This window comes from Heloderma suspectum, chromosome 1, assembly GCF_057233095.1.
Source record: "Heloderma suspectum isolate Gila_16-S chromosome 1, 16-S_ref, whole genome shotgun sequence".
Lineage (NCBI taxonomy): Eukaryota > Metazoa > Chordata > Lepidosauria > Squamata > Helodermatidae > Heloderma > Heloderma suspectum.
The window spans coordinates 384143622-384164103 of NC_139458.1; the positions used below are offsets into that span (position 1 = coordinate 384143622).

The following is a 20482-nucleotide window of genomic DNA, read 5'->3' on the forward strand; positions in this document are numbered from 1 at the left end:
CCAAAGATGGAGAAGCTCTATACAGTCAGTAAAAACAAGACCTGGAGCTGACTGTGGCTCAGATCATGAGCTTCTTGTTGCAAAATTTCGGCTTAAATTGAAGAACGTAGGAAAAACCACTAAACCATTCAGTTATGACCTAAAACATATCCCTTATGAATATACAGTGGAGGTGAGGAATAGTTTTAAGGGATTAGACCTGATACGCAGAATGCCTGAGGAACTATGGACGGAGGTCCATAACATTGTTCAGGAGGCAGCAACTAAATCCATCCCAAAGAAAAAGAAACGCAAGAAAGCAAAGTGGCTGTCTGATGAGACTTTACAAGTAGCTGAGGAAAGAAGGGAAGTGAAAAGCAAGGGAGAAAGGGGAAGATATACCCAACTGAATGCAGAGTTCCAGAGAACAGCAAGGAGAGACAAGAAGGCCTTCTTAAATGAACAATGCAAAGAAATCAAGGAAAACAATAGAATGTGAAAGACTAGAGATCTCTTCAAGAAAATCGGAGATCTCAAGGGAATGTTTTCTGCAAAGATGGGCATGATAAAGGACAAAGAAGGCAGGGACCTAACAGAAGCAGATGAGATTAAGAAGAGGTGGCAAGAATACACAGAAGAACTATACAGGAAAGATCTGAATGTCCCTGATAGCCATGATAGTGCGGTCACTGAACTTGAGCCGGACATCCTAGAGAGTGAAGTCAAGTGGGCCTTAGGAAGCATTACTAACAACAAAGCTAGCGGAGATGACAATATTCCAGCTGAGCTATTTAAAATCCTAAAAGATGATGCTGTTAAAGTGCTGCACTCAATATGCCAACAAATGTGGAACACTCAACAGTGGCCACAAGACTGGAAAAGGTCAGTTTATATTCCAATTCCAAAGAAGGGCAATGCCAAAGAGTGTTCAAACTACCGTACAATTGCGCTCATTTCACATGCCAGCAAGGTGATGCTCAAAATCCTACAAGCTAGGCTTCAGCAGTATGTGAACCGAGAACTACCGGAAGTACAAGCTGGGTTTCGAAGAGGCAGAGGAACTAGAGATCAAATCGCCAACATCCGCTGGATCACGGAGAAAGCAAGAGAATTCCAGAAAAACGTCTATTTCTGCTTCATTGACTACGCTAAAGCCTTTGATTGTGTGGATCACAACAAACTGTGGCAAATTCTGAAAGAGATGGGAGTACCAGACCACCTTACCTGTCTCCTGAGAAACCTATATGAGGGTCAAGAAGCAACAGTAAGAACTGGACATGGAACAACCGATTGGTTCAAAATTGGGAAAGGAGTACAACAAGGCTGTATATTGTCGCCCTGCTTATTTAACTTATATGCAGAGTACATCATGAGAAACGCCGGGTTGGATGAATCACAGGTCGGAATTAAGATTGCTGGGAGAATTATCAACAACCTCAGATACGCAGACGATACCACCCTAATGGCAGAAAGTGAAGAGGATCTAAAGACCCTCTTGTTGAGGGCGAAAGAGGAGAGTGCAAAAGCTGGTTTGAAACTCAACTTTAAAAAAACGAAGATCATGGCATCTGGCTCCATCACTTCCTGGCATATAGAAGGGGAAGAAATGGAAGCAGTGACAGATTTTATTTTCTTGGGCTCCAAGATCACCGCAGACGGTGACTGTAGCCATGAAATTAAAAGACGCTTGCTCCTTGGGAGGAAAGCTATGGCAAACCTAGACAGCATAGTAAGAAGCAGAGACATCACCTGGCTGACAAAGGTTCATATAATCAAAGCTATGGTTTTCGCAGCAGTAATGTATGGCTGTGAGAGCTGGGCTATAAGGAGGGCTGAGCACCAAAGAATTGATGCTTTTGAACTGTGGTGCTGGAGAAGACTCTTACGAGTCCCCTGGACTGCAAGGAGGTCAAATCAGTCAATCCTAAAGGAAATCAACCCTGAGTGCTCATTGGAAGGACAGATACTGAAGCTGAAGCTGAAATGCTTTGGCCACCTAATGCGAAGAGAAAACTCCCTGGAAAAGACCCTGATGCTGGGAAAGACTGAAGGCAAAAGGAGAAGGGGATGGCAGAGGATGAGATGGCTAGATAGCATCACTGAAACAATGAATATGGACTTGAGCATGCTCCGGGAGAGAGCGCAGGACAGGAAGGCCATGGGGCCTATGGTCCATGGGGTCACGAAGAGTCGGACACGACTTAACGACTGAACAACAAAGAGATGCTCTGGGTGGTTTCCTGATTTTTTTTAGGACTCATTCTAAAAGGTTGAAATGCCTCTCCTAAGGTTTAGTTACCAGCAGTAATTGCTTTAAGCTAAAATATACTATTTTTGCCCTGCCCCCTTTTGCCTTTGGCCCCACCTACCACTGGAACATCCCCCCCACCCCCAAGAGCTTCTCCAAAAATGGAATTTGGCCCTCTTGCTGAAAGAGGTTCAACACCCCTGATGTAGAGAGTGGAGGACCTGCCTCTTTCTTGATGTTTATGTTACTTTGCAATGCACCGTGTACACTGATAATGTACAATAGACAATAATAATTAAAATAACAACCAGTGACAACAACACAGCCATCATTAGTATGTCTTCCTTAGTTGCTACGTTTCCTGTGAGTCTCTCCTTATGGACATTTTTTCAAACCGCAACAAAGCTACACAACGAAGCCTGTGGCCTCACAAGGAGCAAACTGCGTCAGCACATAGGCAACATCCAAGCACTTAGCCCAGCCTGCCCCAGCCTGGTGTTGTCTAGATGTTTTGGACTTCAGCTCCTATCAGCCCCAGCCAGCATGGTGAATGGACAGGAATGCTGGGAGTTTTTTACCAAAACATCTGGAGGGTGTCATGTTGGGGAGGCTGGCTTAGCCCATGAGCCTAAGCCAAACACCATTCTAGACACAAGCAGACACAGTTAACTCTCTTTCAATGGGGTAAAATGGTTACAGTGATGTTTGACAACAATTTCAGGTTGGTGCTACTTCATGTAACAGCTATTTATAGTCAACATGGGATTTTAACTCCTCCTGGGTGATATCATCTCAGGAATGCAAGAAGCACTTTACCTTTAAGTACCCTGCAAAGGACAGCGCTCCATGTTGCAAGGCAACTGAGATAACAGTTATCAGATGATGTTGTCTCCAGATGCTGAAAGCACTGGATTGGTTTGAAAGAGCTGGAAAATTTCCACATCAAATGTGGAGAACAAACAGAAAGCAATCCAGACCAGCCAGACGAAATGAAGTTAAAGGAACATCTTTTTTAAAAAGTGTAATCTGTTAGAGCTATGCAACCAAGGCCTGATGTTTCTATTTTGGGGGAGAGAGAGAGAGAGAGAGAGAATGCTCTGCAAAACCTAATCTTCACAGAGTTCAAGGCATAAGAATTGGCTTTGAATTAAATCTGCTGGTAAAATAACGTGAGTTATCTGTGTGGGAAACGAGCACCTGAGGGTTTTGTTTCCCACTGTGCTTTGCAAGTATTTTTACATTAATATATATTACTCTTCTCTCAGGCATTTGACAACATAAGATGAGTTTTTAATCAGGTCTTGGATTTGCCTTATGGTGGATTGTTTAAAATTGTTTTAGATATATGTTGTTTGTGTGTGTACTGTTCATATATTTTTCTGTTTATATATTTTTCTGTTTATACGTTTTTCTGTCAGTGGTTTTACACTTTGTATAATGTATTTTTAATGCTGTTTAATTTTTGTAAACTGCCCATACAGCTTCAGCCATGGGGCAGTATAGAAATATAATAAATAAATAGGGGCGCAATCCTATCGGGATAGGCAGCTGCCTCCAAACTCGGAGGAGACCGCCTTTCCAATGCAGGGCGGAGGGGATCATGCTCATAAAACAGCCCCCCTTGTCCAGACATTCCCATAACATGTAGATGGTGGAGGACCAGCACATAGTGGTAGCAGTGGGGAGCACAAGGCAGTCACAGCTTCACTCTCTTCAACCATATTGCAGGAGCCCCTGGGGTGATTGAACATTTCCTGTGGGGGGGGCGGGGGGGCTGACAAGCCAGGAGTGGTCAAGCCACAAAGAGCTTCTTGAGGGGGGATGAGATATCAGTACTTGATTTAGTGGACTTTATAGTTGAACTGAGCATGAGCATTAAGCTGATTAATCTGTTACTGTGACAGTCACAATACTTATGGTTCATATAGGAGATTGGAGTCCCAATCCAGCCCTCCTGGGTTTTGCGTGATTTATTTCCCAGTCTAAACGGTTGAAATGCCTCTCCAAAAGCATCACTGCTGGCAGTAAGAGCTTTAGGGGGCAGTCCTATGCACGTTTAGACAGAGAAAAGCCTACAACTCCCAGCATGCCCCAGCCAGGCATGCTGGGAATTGTAGCCTTTTTTTTCTGTCTAAATTTGCATAGGATTGCTCCCTTAAACTACCATATGCTAGTATGTATTTTTGGTAATTTGGCCTTGCCCCTTTTGCCTTTGGCTCCCCCCCTCCCCCCTCCCCCAAGCTTCTCCAAAATGGAATTTGGCTGAAAGACGTTCTCAACCCCTGATACAGAGGCATCGCTATACACAGCACTTTACGTACTAATACCAGCAAAAGAGGAAGGTCTCTCCCTCTACAACAACAGTTCTCACACTTTTTTATTTCTGTGGACTGCTTGAAAATGGCCGGGGCTGTCAGCGGACCACTGAAACTATGTTTTGTTCTACAAATCGAAGCACATGCAGAACTTATGTGTTGCTATCTGTAGCTTTGCCTTTCTAATGTGATAGATGAGTCTGTTTTTGTGAGCAAAGTTCTGTGAATGCTGGTAAATGTTTAGGGGGAAATGAGCAGGCAGCTCAGATTTTTGAAAATCACAGGCCCTAGGCTAGAGCTTTGTTAGTCTGTTCAATAATCTGTCCCTGGTCAAAACAGCCTTAATCTCTCTGTCATTGTGTGTGTGGGTGAGTGGGTGGCTGGGTGGCCGGGAGACAAAGCGCAGGGACAAATGCAGATATTCTTATCTGTTCTGCAACCTTTCTGGACCACCTAAATGGAGCTTGTGGGTCACCAGTGATCCACAGTATGAGGACCTCTGCCCTAGGAGGCACCAATCTACATTTCAACAGTGGAGGAAACAATAAAGGAAGGGAAGGGACCCAAAGCAGTTAAACACAGGCTTTGTCTGAGGACTGGTTATATCCAGAGTAGGGCAACTTTTTCCTGTTGAAATCCACATAACCTTGGTCCAAACCTGTTGGTCCACATTTCAGCAGTGGGTGTGGCCAGAAGCACAATTGAAAGGAGTTATGGATGTGACTCTTACCTTTGTTAAGTATGCAGTGGCGGGCGGGGGGGGGGGGGAGAGGCGGGGAGGCAAAGACAGAAACATTTACAGCCAAGCATTTTCCTTACTTCCTTGTGTATTTAATTTTGTTATATTATACTTTTTAAACTGCCCAGTAACCCAAGTTCTCTGGGTGGTGTACAATATGTTAAAAACATAAAATACAAACAATAAAACAATGAATAAAACCAGCATATAATAAACAAAGATCAAGCCAGTAGCAAAGAATAAAGACATAAAAACAGCAGCAATAAAAGTGCAGTGATCTAAAAGCATGAAAAAAACATTCTTCAGATGCCTGGGAATCTGTAGGCATCCCAAAAGTCCACAACAAAGGCACCAGGTGAGCCTCTTTGGGGTGGGCATCCTGCAACCGGGGTGCCACCACTGAAAAGCCCCCCCCCTCTTTTAGCCTCATGCCCTGCCTCATTTGGCAGGAGGCATCTGGAAGAGGTCCTCAGATGATGGCCATAATGTCCAGGTAAGTAAACATGTGCAAGGTTCCCGCCATCCGCATTATAGGTGGAGGATAGAGCAGGATGGAGTAAATTGTATCAATAACTTGGAGCAGGGCTCATGAGGGGACATGGCCTGGGGAATGCCTGGAGGTCTGGACTGTGAGGTCTGGAGGTCCACATTTACCCCATAGGGCAGAAGATTCCCCATCCTGGGTTAAGTAATTGTTATGTATCCTGGGTGGGGGGGGGGTACTGTGGGTTAGTTATTGTTTGGGCATCTGCTGTAGAATCATCGATGACCAACTGTTGATATGCTAACAGTAATAGATTTCTTGAACAGGATAGATTTTGAGGAAGGATTTGAAGAGCAGGGAAGAGATGGTACCATATACTAGGAGGCAAATGGTTCCTTGGCATATTGAACTGGGGAAGCTGCATGCCTGTGAAGCTTCAGAAACCCAGAACTGTCTATGATGACCCAGAGCAGCTCTCCAAGGTCTCAGAAAGGGACCTTTTTAACAGGAGATGCCAGAGACTGAACCCGGAATCTTCTGCATGTGCTCAACCATTGAGCTAAATCAGGAGTGCACAACCTTTTTAATGCTGTGGGCCATATCTAGTTGGAGGTGGGGGGGGCTGGGGGCAACACAACCCCACACACATGCACTGTGTGCACATACACACAACCCCCCCCAGCTATTGTACCCACTGGTGTTCTGCCACAACTGGCATTAACACCACAGTCAGTGCTGCCAATAAACATGATAGAGCGAGCATAAGCGATAGCGATAGGAGGATGTGTCAATGTCCCCTTGATGTTGCCCTCTGGAAATATACACACATGCAATGCAGGAAAACTACCAATGGTGATAGTCCATGAACTAACTGCTTTTAAATATGACGGCAGTTGAACAAAAGGCAGCTGATCTTCATAAGGCAGTGTCATGGCCTTTGTCCTGTGTTTCATGCAGCCTACAATGGGGTAAATAGGTACAGGATTACAGCTTAATGGATTGTGTGGCTGTTTGTATTGTGCTGATAACACCCAGCACCACTTATATAGTCCGAAGGAGACTATATAACCAAAGGAGGATGTTTGTTGTTCAAATTACTGTATAAAACTGATCAAAGAATCCTTACAACAGGGAAGGGGAACCGGTGTCCTTCCAGGTCAGCTGTCCCCAACCTGGTGCCCTCCAGATGTTTTGGACTATGACTTCTGTCAGCCCCAGCCAGCATGGCCAATGGCCAGGAATGCTGGGACATCTGAATGGCATAAGATTGGGAAGGCTACTCCAGATGCTGTGGGACTCCTATGCCCATCAACCCCAGCCAACATGACCAATAGTCAGGGATGATGAGAGATGGAGCCCAATAACATCTGGTGGGCCTGCCCTGCCCTGCAATATGTGAAGTAGGGGAGGATTATTAACTCACATTTAAACAAGATTATTAACTCACATTTAACTCACATTTAAACAAGGGGAAGTGAAACGCAGCAAAATTATAAAGTTGCCATAGGCCACAGAACTGAGTCAATGGTAGGGTTACGATGTGTTTTATAGTTCAGTCATATGCGTACTCAGAAGTAAGCACTACTGAATTCAATAGGGCTTATGGTGAGGAGAGTGTGTTTAGGATTGCAAGCTTAGAATGAGTCATACACACATGGGAATATTTATATATGTATTATTTGATTTCAGTTATACCCCAACCTTCAACAGGCTCCCAAAGCAGCTTACAAAAAGTTAAAATTACAAAAAATAAAAATAAAACAAAAATACCAAAACCACAGTATAAAAAGAGCAGTAAAAAGCAGTGAGTGGAATTAAAAGCAAGATCCAAGCAGCATAAAAGTAATGTACAAAGGACTTAAAACCCTGGAGGGGGGGGAGTTATTTGCCTGGCACTGTTATCACATCAAAGCATGTATCAGGCAAGCCTCCCTGGGGAGAACATTGCACAGTTGCAGTGCTACCACTGAGTAGGCCCTTTCCGTGTAACTACTCACCACACTTCAGATGGTGATGGAACCCATAGAAAGGCCTCTGTTGAAGTTCTTAGTGTACAGGCAGGCCCATGTGGAGACAAGTGGTCTTTCAGCTATCCTCATCCCAACTCATGAAGGACTATAAAGATTTAAAAAAACCTAGAACTTTGAATTGAGTTCAGAATGAACTGGGAGCCAGTGCAGTTGGTAAAACACAGATATAATGTGATCCTAACACCCAGTCCTAGGTAATAGCCATGCAGCGTATTTGCATATTTTCAAATGGCAATTTCCAAACCCTCTTTTTATATGATAATGATGTCATAAGCTGATTATTACTTTCTAACCCACACTGTTACAGCAAAAATCCTGGAAATATGAACTGCTATTTGATTTAAAGGTTAAGGAAACAGTAGATCTAATTGAAAAGCTAGCTACACTTTCCCTTACATCCAGACTTCCACCATTTTGGTTTTTTGGAATATTCTGTTGGAAGCCTTGACCATTAATCATATATGGAGTTACCTTCTGCTGAGCAGAAGCATCTTCTGTAGCTCAGTACAGTTGTTAACTGATAAGTGGTCTCCTAACTCTGAGGCAGAGATTTTCCCCACACCTCCTCCTTCTATCTGGAGGTGCCAACAGTTGAACTTGGGACTTTCTATATTGCAACAATCTACGGCTCCTCCCCATATAGAGCTAGCTTCACCAGCACACAGGTCACCCACTGTGTGCTAATGATAAACCAAGCCAATACTGTGCAGTTATGCGTGTCTCAACTCAAATTCGAGTTTGTTATCTGAATAATCAGATGGATTCCATGGCTTTCTTGGGAATTAGATAAAAGTGGATCAGGCTCTGAGGCTTCGTTCCTATTGGTGGCTCTAAGAATTTCTCACAGACAAAAGATCGACTGGGAGAGGCAGACCAGGTTGGCCCAGTCCAAGCAATATTCCATCCCTTTTGCAATTTCATTTTGTTTGTGAGATGCAGGTAAAAATACCTTTACTGAGTCTGATTGGAATTGGCTCAGCTAAAAATTGCACTCTGTGCAATCCACTTCATAGTGCAACTCAACACACAGTTGCACTAGGTCTACCAATGGTCGTTTTTCACAGTAGAGGTATCATCATATGTTGCAGTCAGCAATGTCTAATAGTTTTGCTTGTCACATTTGATATATCCCAACCAGAATGTCTCCAGAAACTGTTGCTGATGAACAAATATACAAGGCATTGATTGCACTGTTTAGCCTTCCACAGAGATACTATCTTCTCTGGGATGTAATATGACAACCAATTCAGGACGGCCCACTAACCTGGAGCAGACTGTGGGGGGTGGCATTCAGGACTGGAAAGAGTGAGGATCGTCTCCTCCCCTGAAAGGCCTCTAGAATCATAGAATCATAGAATCATAGAATAGTAGGGTTGGAAGGGGCCTACAAGGCCATCGAGTCCAACCCCCCGCTCAATGCAGGAACCCAAGTCAGAGCATCCCTGACAAATGGCTGTCCAGCCTCGTCTTGAAGGCCTCAAGTGTGGGAGAGCCCACCACCTCCCCAGGTAATTGGTTCCATTGCCGTATTGCTCTGACACTCAGGAAGTTTTTCCTGATGTTCAGTCGGAATCTGGCTTCCTGTAACTTGAGCCCATTATTCCGTGTCCTGCACTCTGGGATGATCGAGAAGAGATCCTGGCCTTCTTCTCTGTGACAACCTTTCAAGTACTTGAAGAGTGCTATCATATCTCCCCTCAGTCTTCTCTTCTCAAGGCTAAACATGCCCAGTTCTTTCAGTCTCTCTAACATGCTCATCACTTCTGCTTTCAATCAGCAACCCAAGAATGCTCCCCATTCCTGGGTTGTTATCATGATGTAAGAACCCAGGAACTCGAAGTTGTTTTGGGGTTAACCTAGAGTTAACCCAACAACAAACTATGGGTGATTGCTGGGTTAACTCTGGGTTGTTTAACACCTAAACAACCCAGGGTTCTGGGTTTGGACATCATGTTGAAACCCAGGATTGGGTTGTTGGTTGAAAGTAGAAGCTCAGAAATGACCATTCCTGGGTTAAATAACCCAGGAATTGCCGTTAGGTGCAAACCATGGACTGTTCTCGTGAGAACTCAAAAAAGTTCATGTTATATGCAAGACTAGTTAGTTACTAGTGCTGGTCGTACTCTGCACTGTTTCCTTGTATTCTCCACTTCTTCATCAAGAGAACTCCTATTTTGCCTTCAGAATATTGCACACATCAACTCAGTCTATCTGCATGCTTTAGTCCAAACGTTATTTTCTGATTTTCCTAAAGTTTACACATAGAAGGTAGCTGTTTGGTGGTAGAAGGAAATGTATGGGTAAGTGGGGAACAGCAGTAGAAGTATGGAACATGGCTCTTCTCTCTGTGTTCTCATTGTATATGTGTGTATTCTTTCTTTAAACTCTTGCTGCTTTCTACTGTGTGTATTTCATGATATTTTGTGGGCGGGATGGGGGTGTTATTTGTTAAGCTGGTTTGAGTGCTATTTCTAGAAAAACGGCATATACATTTGCTGAGTAAATAAGGACACAATCCTATGCATGTTTAGACAGAAAGAAGTCCTACAACTCCCAGCATTCCCCAGCCAGCCACGCTAAGAGCTGTAGGACTTTTTTTCCCTGTCTAAACATGAATAGGATTGTGCCTTAAATGACAGGAGGCCTCAAGGGACAAATACTTGGTGGTGGAAAGAAATGGTAGTTCAGCTATTCAATGAGGATGGCAAAATGATAAGAGATGACAAAGAAAAGGCAGAAGTGCTCAATTCCTACTTCTGCTCAGTCTTCTCCGGAAAGAGGGTATATGGGCCCCCTGGCAAAGGCGAAGTACAGGCTAAAGGGGCAGGATTGCAGCTTGAGATTGATAGGCTTATGGTCAAGGAACACCTAATTATTTTGAATGAGTTCAAATCTCCAGGGCCAGATGAACTGCATCCTAGAGTAATAAAGGAACTGGCAGAAGAACTCTCAGAACCACTGTCTATTATCTTTGAGAAATCCTGGAGGATGGGTGAAGTGCCAGATGACTGGAGGAGGGCTAATGTTGTCCCTATCTTCAAAAGGGGCAAAAAGGAGGAACCTGGGAACTACAGACCAGTCAGTCTGACATCAATCCCTGGAAAATTCTGGAGCAGATGATAAAGCAATCCATCAGTAAGCACCTTGAAAACAATGCAGTGATTATTCGAAGCCAACATGGATTTGTCAAGAACAAATCCTGCCAGACGAATCTGATCTCGTTTTTCGATCAGGTAACCTCCCTTGTGGACTGTGGGAATGTTGTGGACATAATATACCTTGACTTCAGCAAAGCTTTTGACAAAGTGCCTCATGACATCCTGATTAGCAAACTAGCTAAAACTGGGCTAGATGAAACACCGATCCGGTGGATCCACAGTTGGCTACAGAATCAGACTCAAAGAGTGCTGATCAATGGGATCTTCTCCAACTGGGGAGAGGTAATGAGCGGGGTACTGCAGGACTCAGTCTTGGGCCCAGTGCTCTTCAACTTTTTTATTAATGACTTGGAGGAGATGCAGGGAATGCTTATCAGATTTGGAGAGAACACAAAATTGGGCAGGATAGCTAATACCTTGGAAGACAGGAACAAAATTCAAAGTGATCTTGATAGGCTGGAGTGCTGGGCAGAAAACAACAGAATGACATTTAATAGGGATAAATGACAAGTTCTGCACGTAGGAAAAAGAAACTAAATGCAGAGTTACAAGATGGGGGATACCTGGCTCAACAATACTACACGCGAGAAGGATCTTGGAATTGTTGTCGATCACAAGCTGAATATGAGCCAACAACGTGATGTGGCTGCAAAGAAGGCAATTGCTATTTTGGGCTGCTTTAATAGAAATATAGCTTCCAAATCCTGTGAAGTACTAGTTCCCCTCTACTCAGCACTGGTTAGGCCTCATCTGGAGTCCTGTGTCCAGTTCTGGGAACCACACTTTACGAAGGATGCAGACAAACTGGACAGGGTTCAGAGGAGGGCAACAAAGATGATCAGGGGACTGGAAACAAAGCCCTATGAGGAGAGACTGAAGGAACTGGGCATGTTTAGCCTTGAGAAGAGAAGACTGAGGGGAGATATGATAGCACTCTTCAAGTACGTGGAAGGTTGTCCCAGAAAGGAAGGCCAGGATCTCTTCACGATCATCCCAGAGTGCCGGACACAGAACAATGGGTTCAAGTTTCAGGAAGCCAGATTCTGGCTGAGCATCAGGAAAAACTTCCTGACTGTGAGAGCAATACGACAATGGAACCAATGACCTAGGGAGGTGGTGGGCTCTCCCACACTGGAGGCGTTCAAGATGAAGCTGGACAGTCACCTGTCAGGGATGCTTTGACTTGGATACCTGCACTGAGCAGGGGGTTGGACTTGATGGTCTTATAGGCCCCTTCCAGCCCTAATATTCTATGATTCTATGACTTCCACACCCCATGAGGGGTAGAAAGCTGGTAAAGAAAAGGCAGAAGGAAGGAGGGAAGAAAGAAAGAAAGAAAGAAAGAAAGAAAGAAAGAAAGAAAGAAAGAAAGAAGAAAAGAGTCTCATGAATACAGGTTTCTGTGTTAGATCCTGGGTTCTGCTCCCATGAAATTATAGTAGGCAAATAGGTCTTGTCTGAGGCTGTTTTGGAAATACACTCTGGTATGCAAAGTATTAGATGTATTCCTCTGAAATCTGGCTGACATGTACTGCTTTCCTCGGAGAAGCTCTCTTTCACTTGAACTCTAAGTAACTAGTAATTATACAAGCTCTTGGCTGTGTCCTATATTGGAAATAATGTCAGTGGCGCAGTGGTACATTTTGAAGTGCAGGATCTTATCATGATAGCTCTCATAGCTCCCAAAGAGAATCCACGATGACTATATTATATATGTTGTATACGATACTATATTCATACAGTATATTGTTTTTCTATGATGGTGCTTAGTTTTGACTGTATAGATACAACCTATAAAACACCATGAGCTTTAACAAAAGATATCCAGGCAGCAGAAATGCAACATTTAGCTTTTAATTAGAAATGCAGACCGTCTTGCAAAGAAGTTCCACCATTTAAATTGCCACACTGAAGCAGGAACCTCATTGAGGAAAAAGAAAAAGAAGTACCGGCCTCTGCATAATTCTTTTTCGCATTCACTCACTTCCTCTATGCTAAACTGCCACAAACCATAGTAAGGCTTGAAAGCTTTGTTATTACCTCATTCATTTGTGGGAACAAAGAGGACATATCAATTACCCTGAGGCTCCAACCTATGACATCATCACACCCGCTCTGAAAAAAGTTTTGGACAGTGGAGGCTGGTGGCTCCGATGTCAGTGGGGCGGTGGATCCGCTCCAGGTTTCAGTCAGAACCAGTCAGAACTCTAAATGAACTATCTTGGATATCTCCACTGGTCCTGGGGCTGCCCTTCTCTGTGTTCTTCCTTCACTACACCTCTGACTAATCTACCATCCATTGTCTTTTGCACATCCTGAACTCAGTGCTCTTCTCTGCTTTATATTTTTTCTTACTGGGTTTCTAAGCTTTGGAAAGTTGGTCAGTGTTTTAATGTCCTAACCAAAAGCTTATTGATTTAAACTCATGTTTGGACGGCACTCTGTTTATTCATTCTGGTGCAAGGATTCTTCGAAAGTTTTCTAAATGGGAAGATTAGGAAGCAGCAGCAGTGAAACCATAAATTAAATTAAAAAAAAATATACAGAGAGATCAGTGGAACTGCTTTGTAGTTTTAAAATAATAATAATGATTAATTTTGGGCCCAAGATTGTAACAGGATCTAAAATCCAAACATGTATAGACTGTACACATTAATGAACTGTGGGGCTCTTCTGGAACATTTTGGGGAATATTTTGATGACTCCTGACCCTTCTAAAAGGGCTCTTGTACTATTAATAGCTGCAGTAGGATAATGTAAGCCAGCTGGGGATCCTTGCAAGAGGTAAAAAGATGGGATATAAATGCAATCAATCAGTCAATCAGTCAGTCAGTCAATCAATCAATCGTCATGATGTCAAAGGGTAAAAGAATGGGGAAGAAGAAAATAAGCAAACTCAGGTACCAATTCTTTCATACTGTTACATGATCAAGTTAGTTACATAATGACTAGGTGGAATGCCTGTGGATGGAGGGAAAGAGCCAAATGGCAGATGGTCCCAGCTAAGCACGTAGGTGAGGTCGTCTTGTGTCATCACTTCCTAAGATGCACACAGGTGGATTGGTGTGCATGGAGATAATTCTCAGAGGGACAAACCAAATGGGGAGATGGAGCTCACAGAGGGGATGCTCTTGTGTCACCCTAAAAGCTAATCGCAAACTCACTTTCCCAAGTGTGAACTGTTATGTAGCCAAAACAGCACCATCTATACACAAGAGGGAGGTAGCAACAGACTTGCGGGAATGCTAAGATTTTCAAAACTACCAAAAAAGAAAAAAAAACTTCAGGGAATTTTTTTTTTTTAGGGAAAATACCTAAAAGGAGGGAGACCCAAAACAACTTGATGAGGACTGAGCATGCTGCATGGGCACAGAATGCTGGCAGACTGATGACTGGGGGGATGAAAAAATGGAGAGGAGGAGGAATGGAGTATTCTGGAAGAGGGCTGGCTGGCTGGCACCTTGAACAGAAGCAGTCTGTGCTACAAGATTTTGTTGTGGGTCCCACTTCGCTCTCCCTAAGATCCAGTCATGAGGAATGGCACTGATGGGAGAAAAATCTGGAAGGGGATGAGCCAAATGGCAACTGGTCCCAACCAGGCTGATGAAGACAGTCTATCTTGCCTCTCACCATTGGAAGTGTTGAAGTGCAATACACTGTTTGATTTAAAAGTGCTTGGGCAATCTAAAAAGCTGTTAATAATGGGAAACAAGTATTTGAACTTCCTTTGGGTCACTTGTTTTAAAGGTAATGTATATTTTGACAGGGTGTGAACTATTTAGCTGGCCCTTGAACTTGAATAAACATGATATTTTAAAAAAAATGTAATTGCAGGGTTCTTTAAGCAAAACCACATACATCACCTCGGAAGAAACCTTTGAAAGACCTTAAAATATCTCCTGTAATTTTCCAATGCAGATTGTGGAAGAATCCAAGCCATCTGCTACAAGCACGCTAGCAGAGGAGCGGGCATGTTTTTCTTTAGTCACCCTTGAACGAATAACCTCCCATGTTTTGGCAGACAACCATTCTGTGGGTGATGGTGTGTTCTCTGTGTTACAAATCTCATTCTGCTATGGCTATCTCATCCTGCCACAAAGTCTGGACACAGCAGAAACTTGCAGAGAAAATGACAGAAAAGCCGAGATGTTGGAGGCATCTTTGGAAGTAAAGTAAAAGGAAGAGGCTTGAGCTACAATGGGAGCCAGCCAAGCCTAATAATATATAGAAGCTGGAATCTGGGGAAACCTCCAGAAGTTGTTAAGTCCATTCAAGACCTTCACCAGCACAAAATGCTGAGTGTACTTGTGAGTGCAGCTGGGACAAGGGTGCCAGTGTTAGAAGAGGTGCATGCAGAAAAGCAATAGAACAGATTTATAACGTTGTGATGGACACCAGCATAACGTGCTTTAGGATGGAATAGAAATGTATTCCACAGATTTGCCTATTTATTCCATCTGTTATCAATGATGTTAGGAAAGGGGGGCTATTGGCCCCTAACAGAGATTATTCTAACACTCTTCTTCCGTCCCCTCTGCTTCTAGGAGCCTTTCTACACAAGGCTTCTATTGTGTGGTCATACTTCCTCACACACAGTAGTTTGCAGGTCCTTTACATGATTTAGTCATCCTCCAGGGCCTCTCCCATGCTTTGCAACCATTATCACAGTTCTTTTTTCCTAGCAGGGAAAATCTAGCATCTTTTCTCAACAGCCTCAATGGCATTAAAGCACAATTGCACTCTACCACAGTGCCACCTAGTGGTTGTGTAATAGAACATATATTTTATTTATTTATTATTTATTTATTATTGCATTTATATCCCGCCTTTTTTCCTCTTGCAAGGAACCCAAGGCGGCTTACATTATCCTCCTCCTCTCCATTTTATCCTCACAACAACAACCTTGTGAGGTGGGTTGGGCTGAGAATCTGTGACTGGCCCAAAGTCACCCAGTGAGCTTCCATGGCCGAGTGGGGACTAGAACCCAGATCTCCCAGCTCCTAGTCCAACACTCTTGCCACTACACCACACTGGCTCTCATGTAGGAAAGCTCTAGATGTGGCTCTCTAGCCACACCCATTTCCTGCCCCCTTGCCTTCCTCCTTCATAGGAGGAGTCTTCTTGCCTTCCTCCTTCACTCATCAGCACACATTTACTCACAAGCAGGCTGCTAGCCATAAAGGGTACCCTCTCAGGATCACAGGAACTGGACCACAGGAGGAGCCAACAGGGGAAGAAAGGATTAATTTCTCTTTCCATGCCTGCTGCAGTTCTGATAGTCCTCCCTCCCCCTGCACTGCCACTCATGCTATTTGCATTTTTAAACCTGCATTTTAAATGCAAAGATGTATTTAATGTGATGTGTTTAATTTGTCCCTGAAAGTTCATTGAAAGTTGTCTTTTCTATTTAGCTAAGGCTGCAAGATACTTCATCGCTTTTTCATCCTGGCAGAACAGGCCCCATATATTACCCTAAACAGCAATGTGTGAAATATAAAAGCCAGACTTTTGAAAATGAGCATTTTAGATTCCCTGTAAAATGAAGATGGTGGCTGCCTGGAGCAACAAAGCCCCATAAACAGAATTGAAATGCGGTCTGTTCCAGTACATGCAAATTGCCTTGTTAGCTCCTCAACTCCCTGCTGCGATTTCACATGGTGTTGTTATAGCTGCTGCTCAATAACAAGAAGGGTCAATAAGGTGCTAATCAATGCAAATCCCCCACAGCCACCTCCTCAAATAGCTAACTCCCTATTACAGACACCAGAAGCCACAATGGCCTGTGGAAAGCAAGGCAAAGTTATAGCGAACATTCTCAATGTGCAGAATGAGGGAAATGTTTTCTAGCAGGACACCCAGGCATTGCTTTTCTTAAAACCATGCACAGAAACTGGTCTACTTTGGTGATAGGATATTTAGTTGAATGCATTAGCAGAACTGACTTAGGCAAAGTCTGTGCTCGGTTCCAGTCTGGCAGAGCAGGAATCACCTGTATGTTCTTCGTCATGAACGTCCCAAGAGATGTGCAGTCACGTGGACAACCCCACCAGCCATTGCTTCAGCCTGTAGTTCAAGACACCGACCGTCATTTAGGCATTGGCTCACATTCAATGCCCAATCACATGCTGTAGGCCAGCCTTCCCCAAGCTGGGGCCCTCTATGTATTGAACTACAGCTCCCACCATCCACAATCAGCATGGCGGGCATTGTAATCCAACTCATCTGGAGGGTGCCAGGTTGGGGAAGACTTTCCTAGCTCAATCCCACCTGGCTCTTCCACTTCCCACAATACGGAGGAATTCTTAAGCCAACATTCCACCCAACATCTGCTAACGTTATTCATTGGACACAGCATCCTCCATGATGGATTACTTATTGCAAGAATGGGGAGCATTTGGGCTTCCAAGTGCTGTTGGACTGCATCATCCTTCACCGTTGGCTAGGGAGGATGGGAATGGTAAGCCAAAACATCTGGAGGGCTAAAACTTGCCCACCCTTGACTTATTGGATGGAGAAAGTGGCTCTTCAGGCTATAATCTCAGACACATTTATTAGTAGTAAGCACTATGTCACATAGTGGGACTTAACTTCCAAGTAAAGATACATAGGACGGATTGTATTATCAGAAGCAGTGGAGGCTGGTGGTTCCTATGTCAGTGGGGCAGTAAATCTGCTCTGGGTTGCAGTCAGAACCAATCAGAACTCTGAAGGAGTTATCCAAGGTGCTGATCCCTATCCCCAAAATGGATAGCTCCTTCAGAGTTCTGACTGGTTCTGACTGAAACCCAGAGCGAATTCATCGCCCCACTGACATAGCAGCCACCAGCCTCCACCGACCAGATGCCAATTCACCTCAAGTATTGGCATTAGCGGGGAGTAACGGAAGGTATTTTGCCTGTGTGGTACGGGTCAGCTTGTTTGTTTGTTTTGGTGCAGTGTGCATTTTGCATGGGTTTGTTGTGTCTAGGTTTTGTGTATGTGTGTTACTTGGAATTATTTTGTATGGGATGCGTGTGTGTGTGGTGTTGGTGTGCGTGGTGTTGGACTGCATCATGGTGTTGGACTGCATCTTGCCTGAATGTGTTAGACCCCGCTCCTGCCTTGTACTTCGCTTCTTGGGCAAGTTACTTTTCTTTTAGCGTCAGCAGTTTGTCTTCTGAGAAATGGGTATTTTTCTGCTAGCCACACCCACCCTGGCTATTTTGTGAGAGTGCCTACAACACACACTCAACATTCCAAAGTGCCCACTGACCCAAGAAGGTTGGGGATCCCTGACCCTGTACTAACTTCAGGTATGTGGCCCCTTCTAGGTTCTGCTGGTAATTGGTGCTTGAAAGAACGGTACTCAGTGATGTGCAACTGGCCTATGAACATAGCCAGACTCAATTCTAAATAAGCATGCACAGAATTATGCTGTTAGTATATGCAGTGCCTGCCCACTGACATAGCTGCATTGCACTGCTATAACTATTTTCTTGTTCCAAATTCAGTGAGTCTCTGACTCTCTGAGCTCACAGATATCACAGAATACTGCATCGAATATACAAGGTCTTGGGAGTGAAACCTCTTTTCAGCCTTTCCCAACTTTGGTTCCCCAGATGTTGTTTGACTACAATTTCCATAAGTCCCAGCTAGCATGGCCCATGGTCAGCGATGATGAGAGTTGTAGTCCAACAACACATCCGGATCCAAGGTGTGTGTGGATGTGTGTTTTAAAACAACATAATGATCAACATCGTAACACTTTCATCAGGTTTTTTTTTTTTTTAAGGAATGCTTCATGTTATCTATACACAACAGCATCTGCCAGGTTTTCTTTGGGAAAGTACAAGTCTTCTGTATTATGTACAAGGGCAGCATCTACATGTGTTCTATTAGACAAATATCCCTACAAAGTTAGTGAATTACAATACTACAGAAGCAGACTTTTAGCACTGATTTAAGTGTCTTCACCCCAGACACTTTTCCTGCACAGAAATAACCTTAATATAGGAGTGGGGAGGGGAAACTTTGTATATATACATTGCCAGCTTCAGATACACACAAACTGTGATATTTATGGTTTTCCAACTCATATGCCCACAGCAGTATAAACCGTACTGCTGATTACCCCAAGGTAGGATACACTCTTTTATTCCTCCTACCCAGCAAATTATTCTCTTGTAGAAAAGATGTCACGTACAAGGCAGTCCTTGGCCAATGCAAGGAGCATTCTTCAATTTCAATTGTGGCCTGAGCGTCAAGTCTAGCAAACATCTGCTAGTGCCAAAACATGGCACGCCAGTGATGGACTGCCCAGCCAGTTATTTCCCTTCTGTAAAAACCAAAACATGCCAGTGGATCAAAGTGTACATGAAATTCAATCTGGCCCTGAAGGCTTTGTGTCTTTCGTGCTGCAGTTCAGCTCATCCTCAGTGCCCAAACTAATATTTTGGTTGCCATGTATTAACTCCTGCTCTGCCTCTTTGCTCTTCCTCTTGCAGCACTGGCAGAGGCCACTGGAGTTCTCGAGCAAGCAGATGCAAAGATTGATGATCAGGGCTAGCCAGGCCATCCCAAAGAGAATCCACAGAGACACTACATTCTTATACCAGCCCGGGTAGGTGCGCTCTGGGTTCATGCCTAAGGAAAAACAACAGTCAAGCCAGTTATAGGTACATATCATCACCTCCTTAATTCATAAACTTAGCAGTTGGATATTAAGTATTTTATGAAGAACTGGAGCAAGCAGGATTTAAGCAGTTGCTAGGATATGCTGACGACTAAGAAAACTAGAACGTAAACCCTACAATGTCTGGAGAATCTGGGAGTGGATGGGGTGCTGCCTAGGTCAGAGACCAACTGAAAGAACACACTGAACGGTGACTTCATTACCCAAGGATGTGCAATACAAATAAACCATTAATGAGGGAACTGTAGCTACAAGATATTGCCCATACACACCATCATGAAAAAGGAGCAGAAGAATGCCCTTCAGGTGGAGGAGGGGTGTAATACATTTCTGCGTGCTCTGCGCAAAGAAAACATATTCCCTCCTCCCGTGATACCCCCATCTGTCGATGGGGGATGGGGGCACACAATGTCAGGGATGGAGGGCAGACTCTTCCCTCATTGCAACAGTATGTATTTTCCACTTTCTTCCCCTCTCCCGGAACAAATGACATCCACTCACATATATAGGAGGAAGTGAAGAGATGCAATTAGGGACATCATTGAGATGGGGACTAAAATCACCCCAGCCATTAAGACACAATCCTGGTCCTATCAGCATAGCCCCAACCTGGGTTCTCATTCTTGGTCACTCTAGTGCCGTGTTCTTCACTGCAAGGCCCGAGACCCACTGGTGGCTCCCCATCACATCAACTGCAGCTCTCCGTGTCTGCCTCTCTCTCTCTCTCTCTGTGTGTCTCTTTGCCGCAGCTGCTCAGCAGGACCTCTCTAGCTTTGCCTGGTTGTTTGCTTTAGCTGTGGGCTGTCTGCTAAAGTGGTCTACTGAAGGAAGCTTTGGGGGCAGGCAGGCAGGAGACCT

General features: G+C 44.1%; 1 protein-coding gene across 1 annotated transcript in view; it reads right to left on the bottom strand.

The window, feature by feature from the left end:
* Nucleotides 1–18691: 18691 nt before the first annotated feature.
* Nucleotides 18692–20482, bottom strand: part of KCNK17 (potassium two pore domain channel subfamily K member 17) — a 50801-nt gene continuing 49010 nt past the window's right edge. The window contains exon 5 of the mRNA XM_084828532.1: nt 18692–19575. Within this exon, the coding sequence (XP_084684658.1) occupies nt 19313–19575 (263 nt within the window). The 3' untranslated portion in view covers nt 18692–19312. The remainder of the gene's footprint in view (nt 19576–20482) is intronic.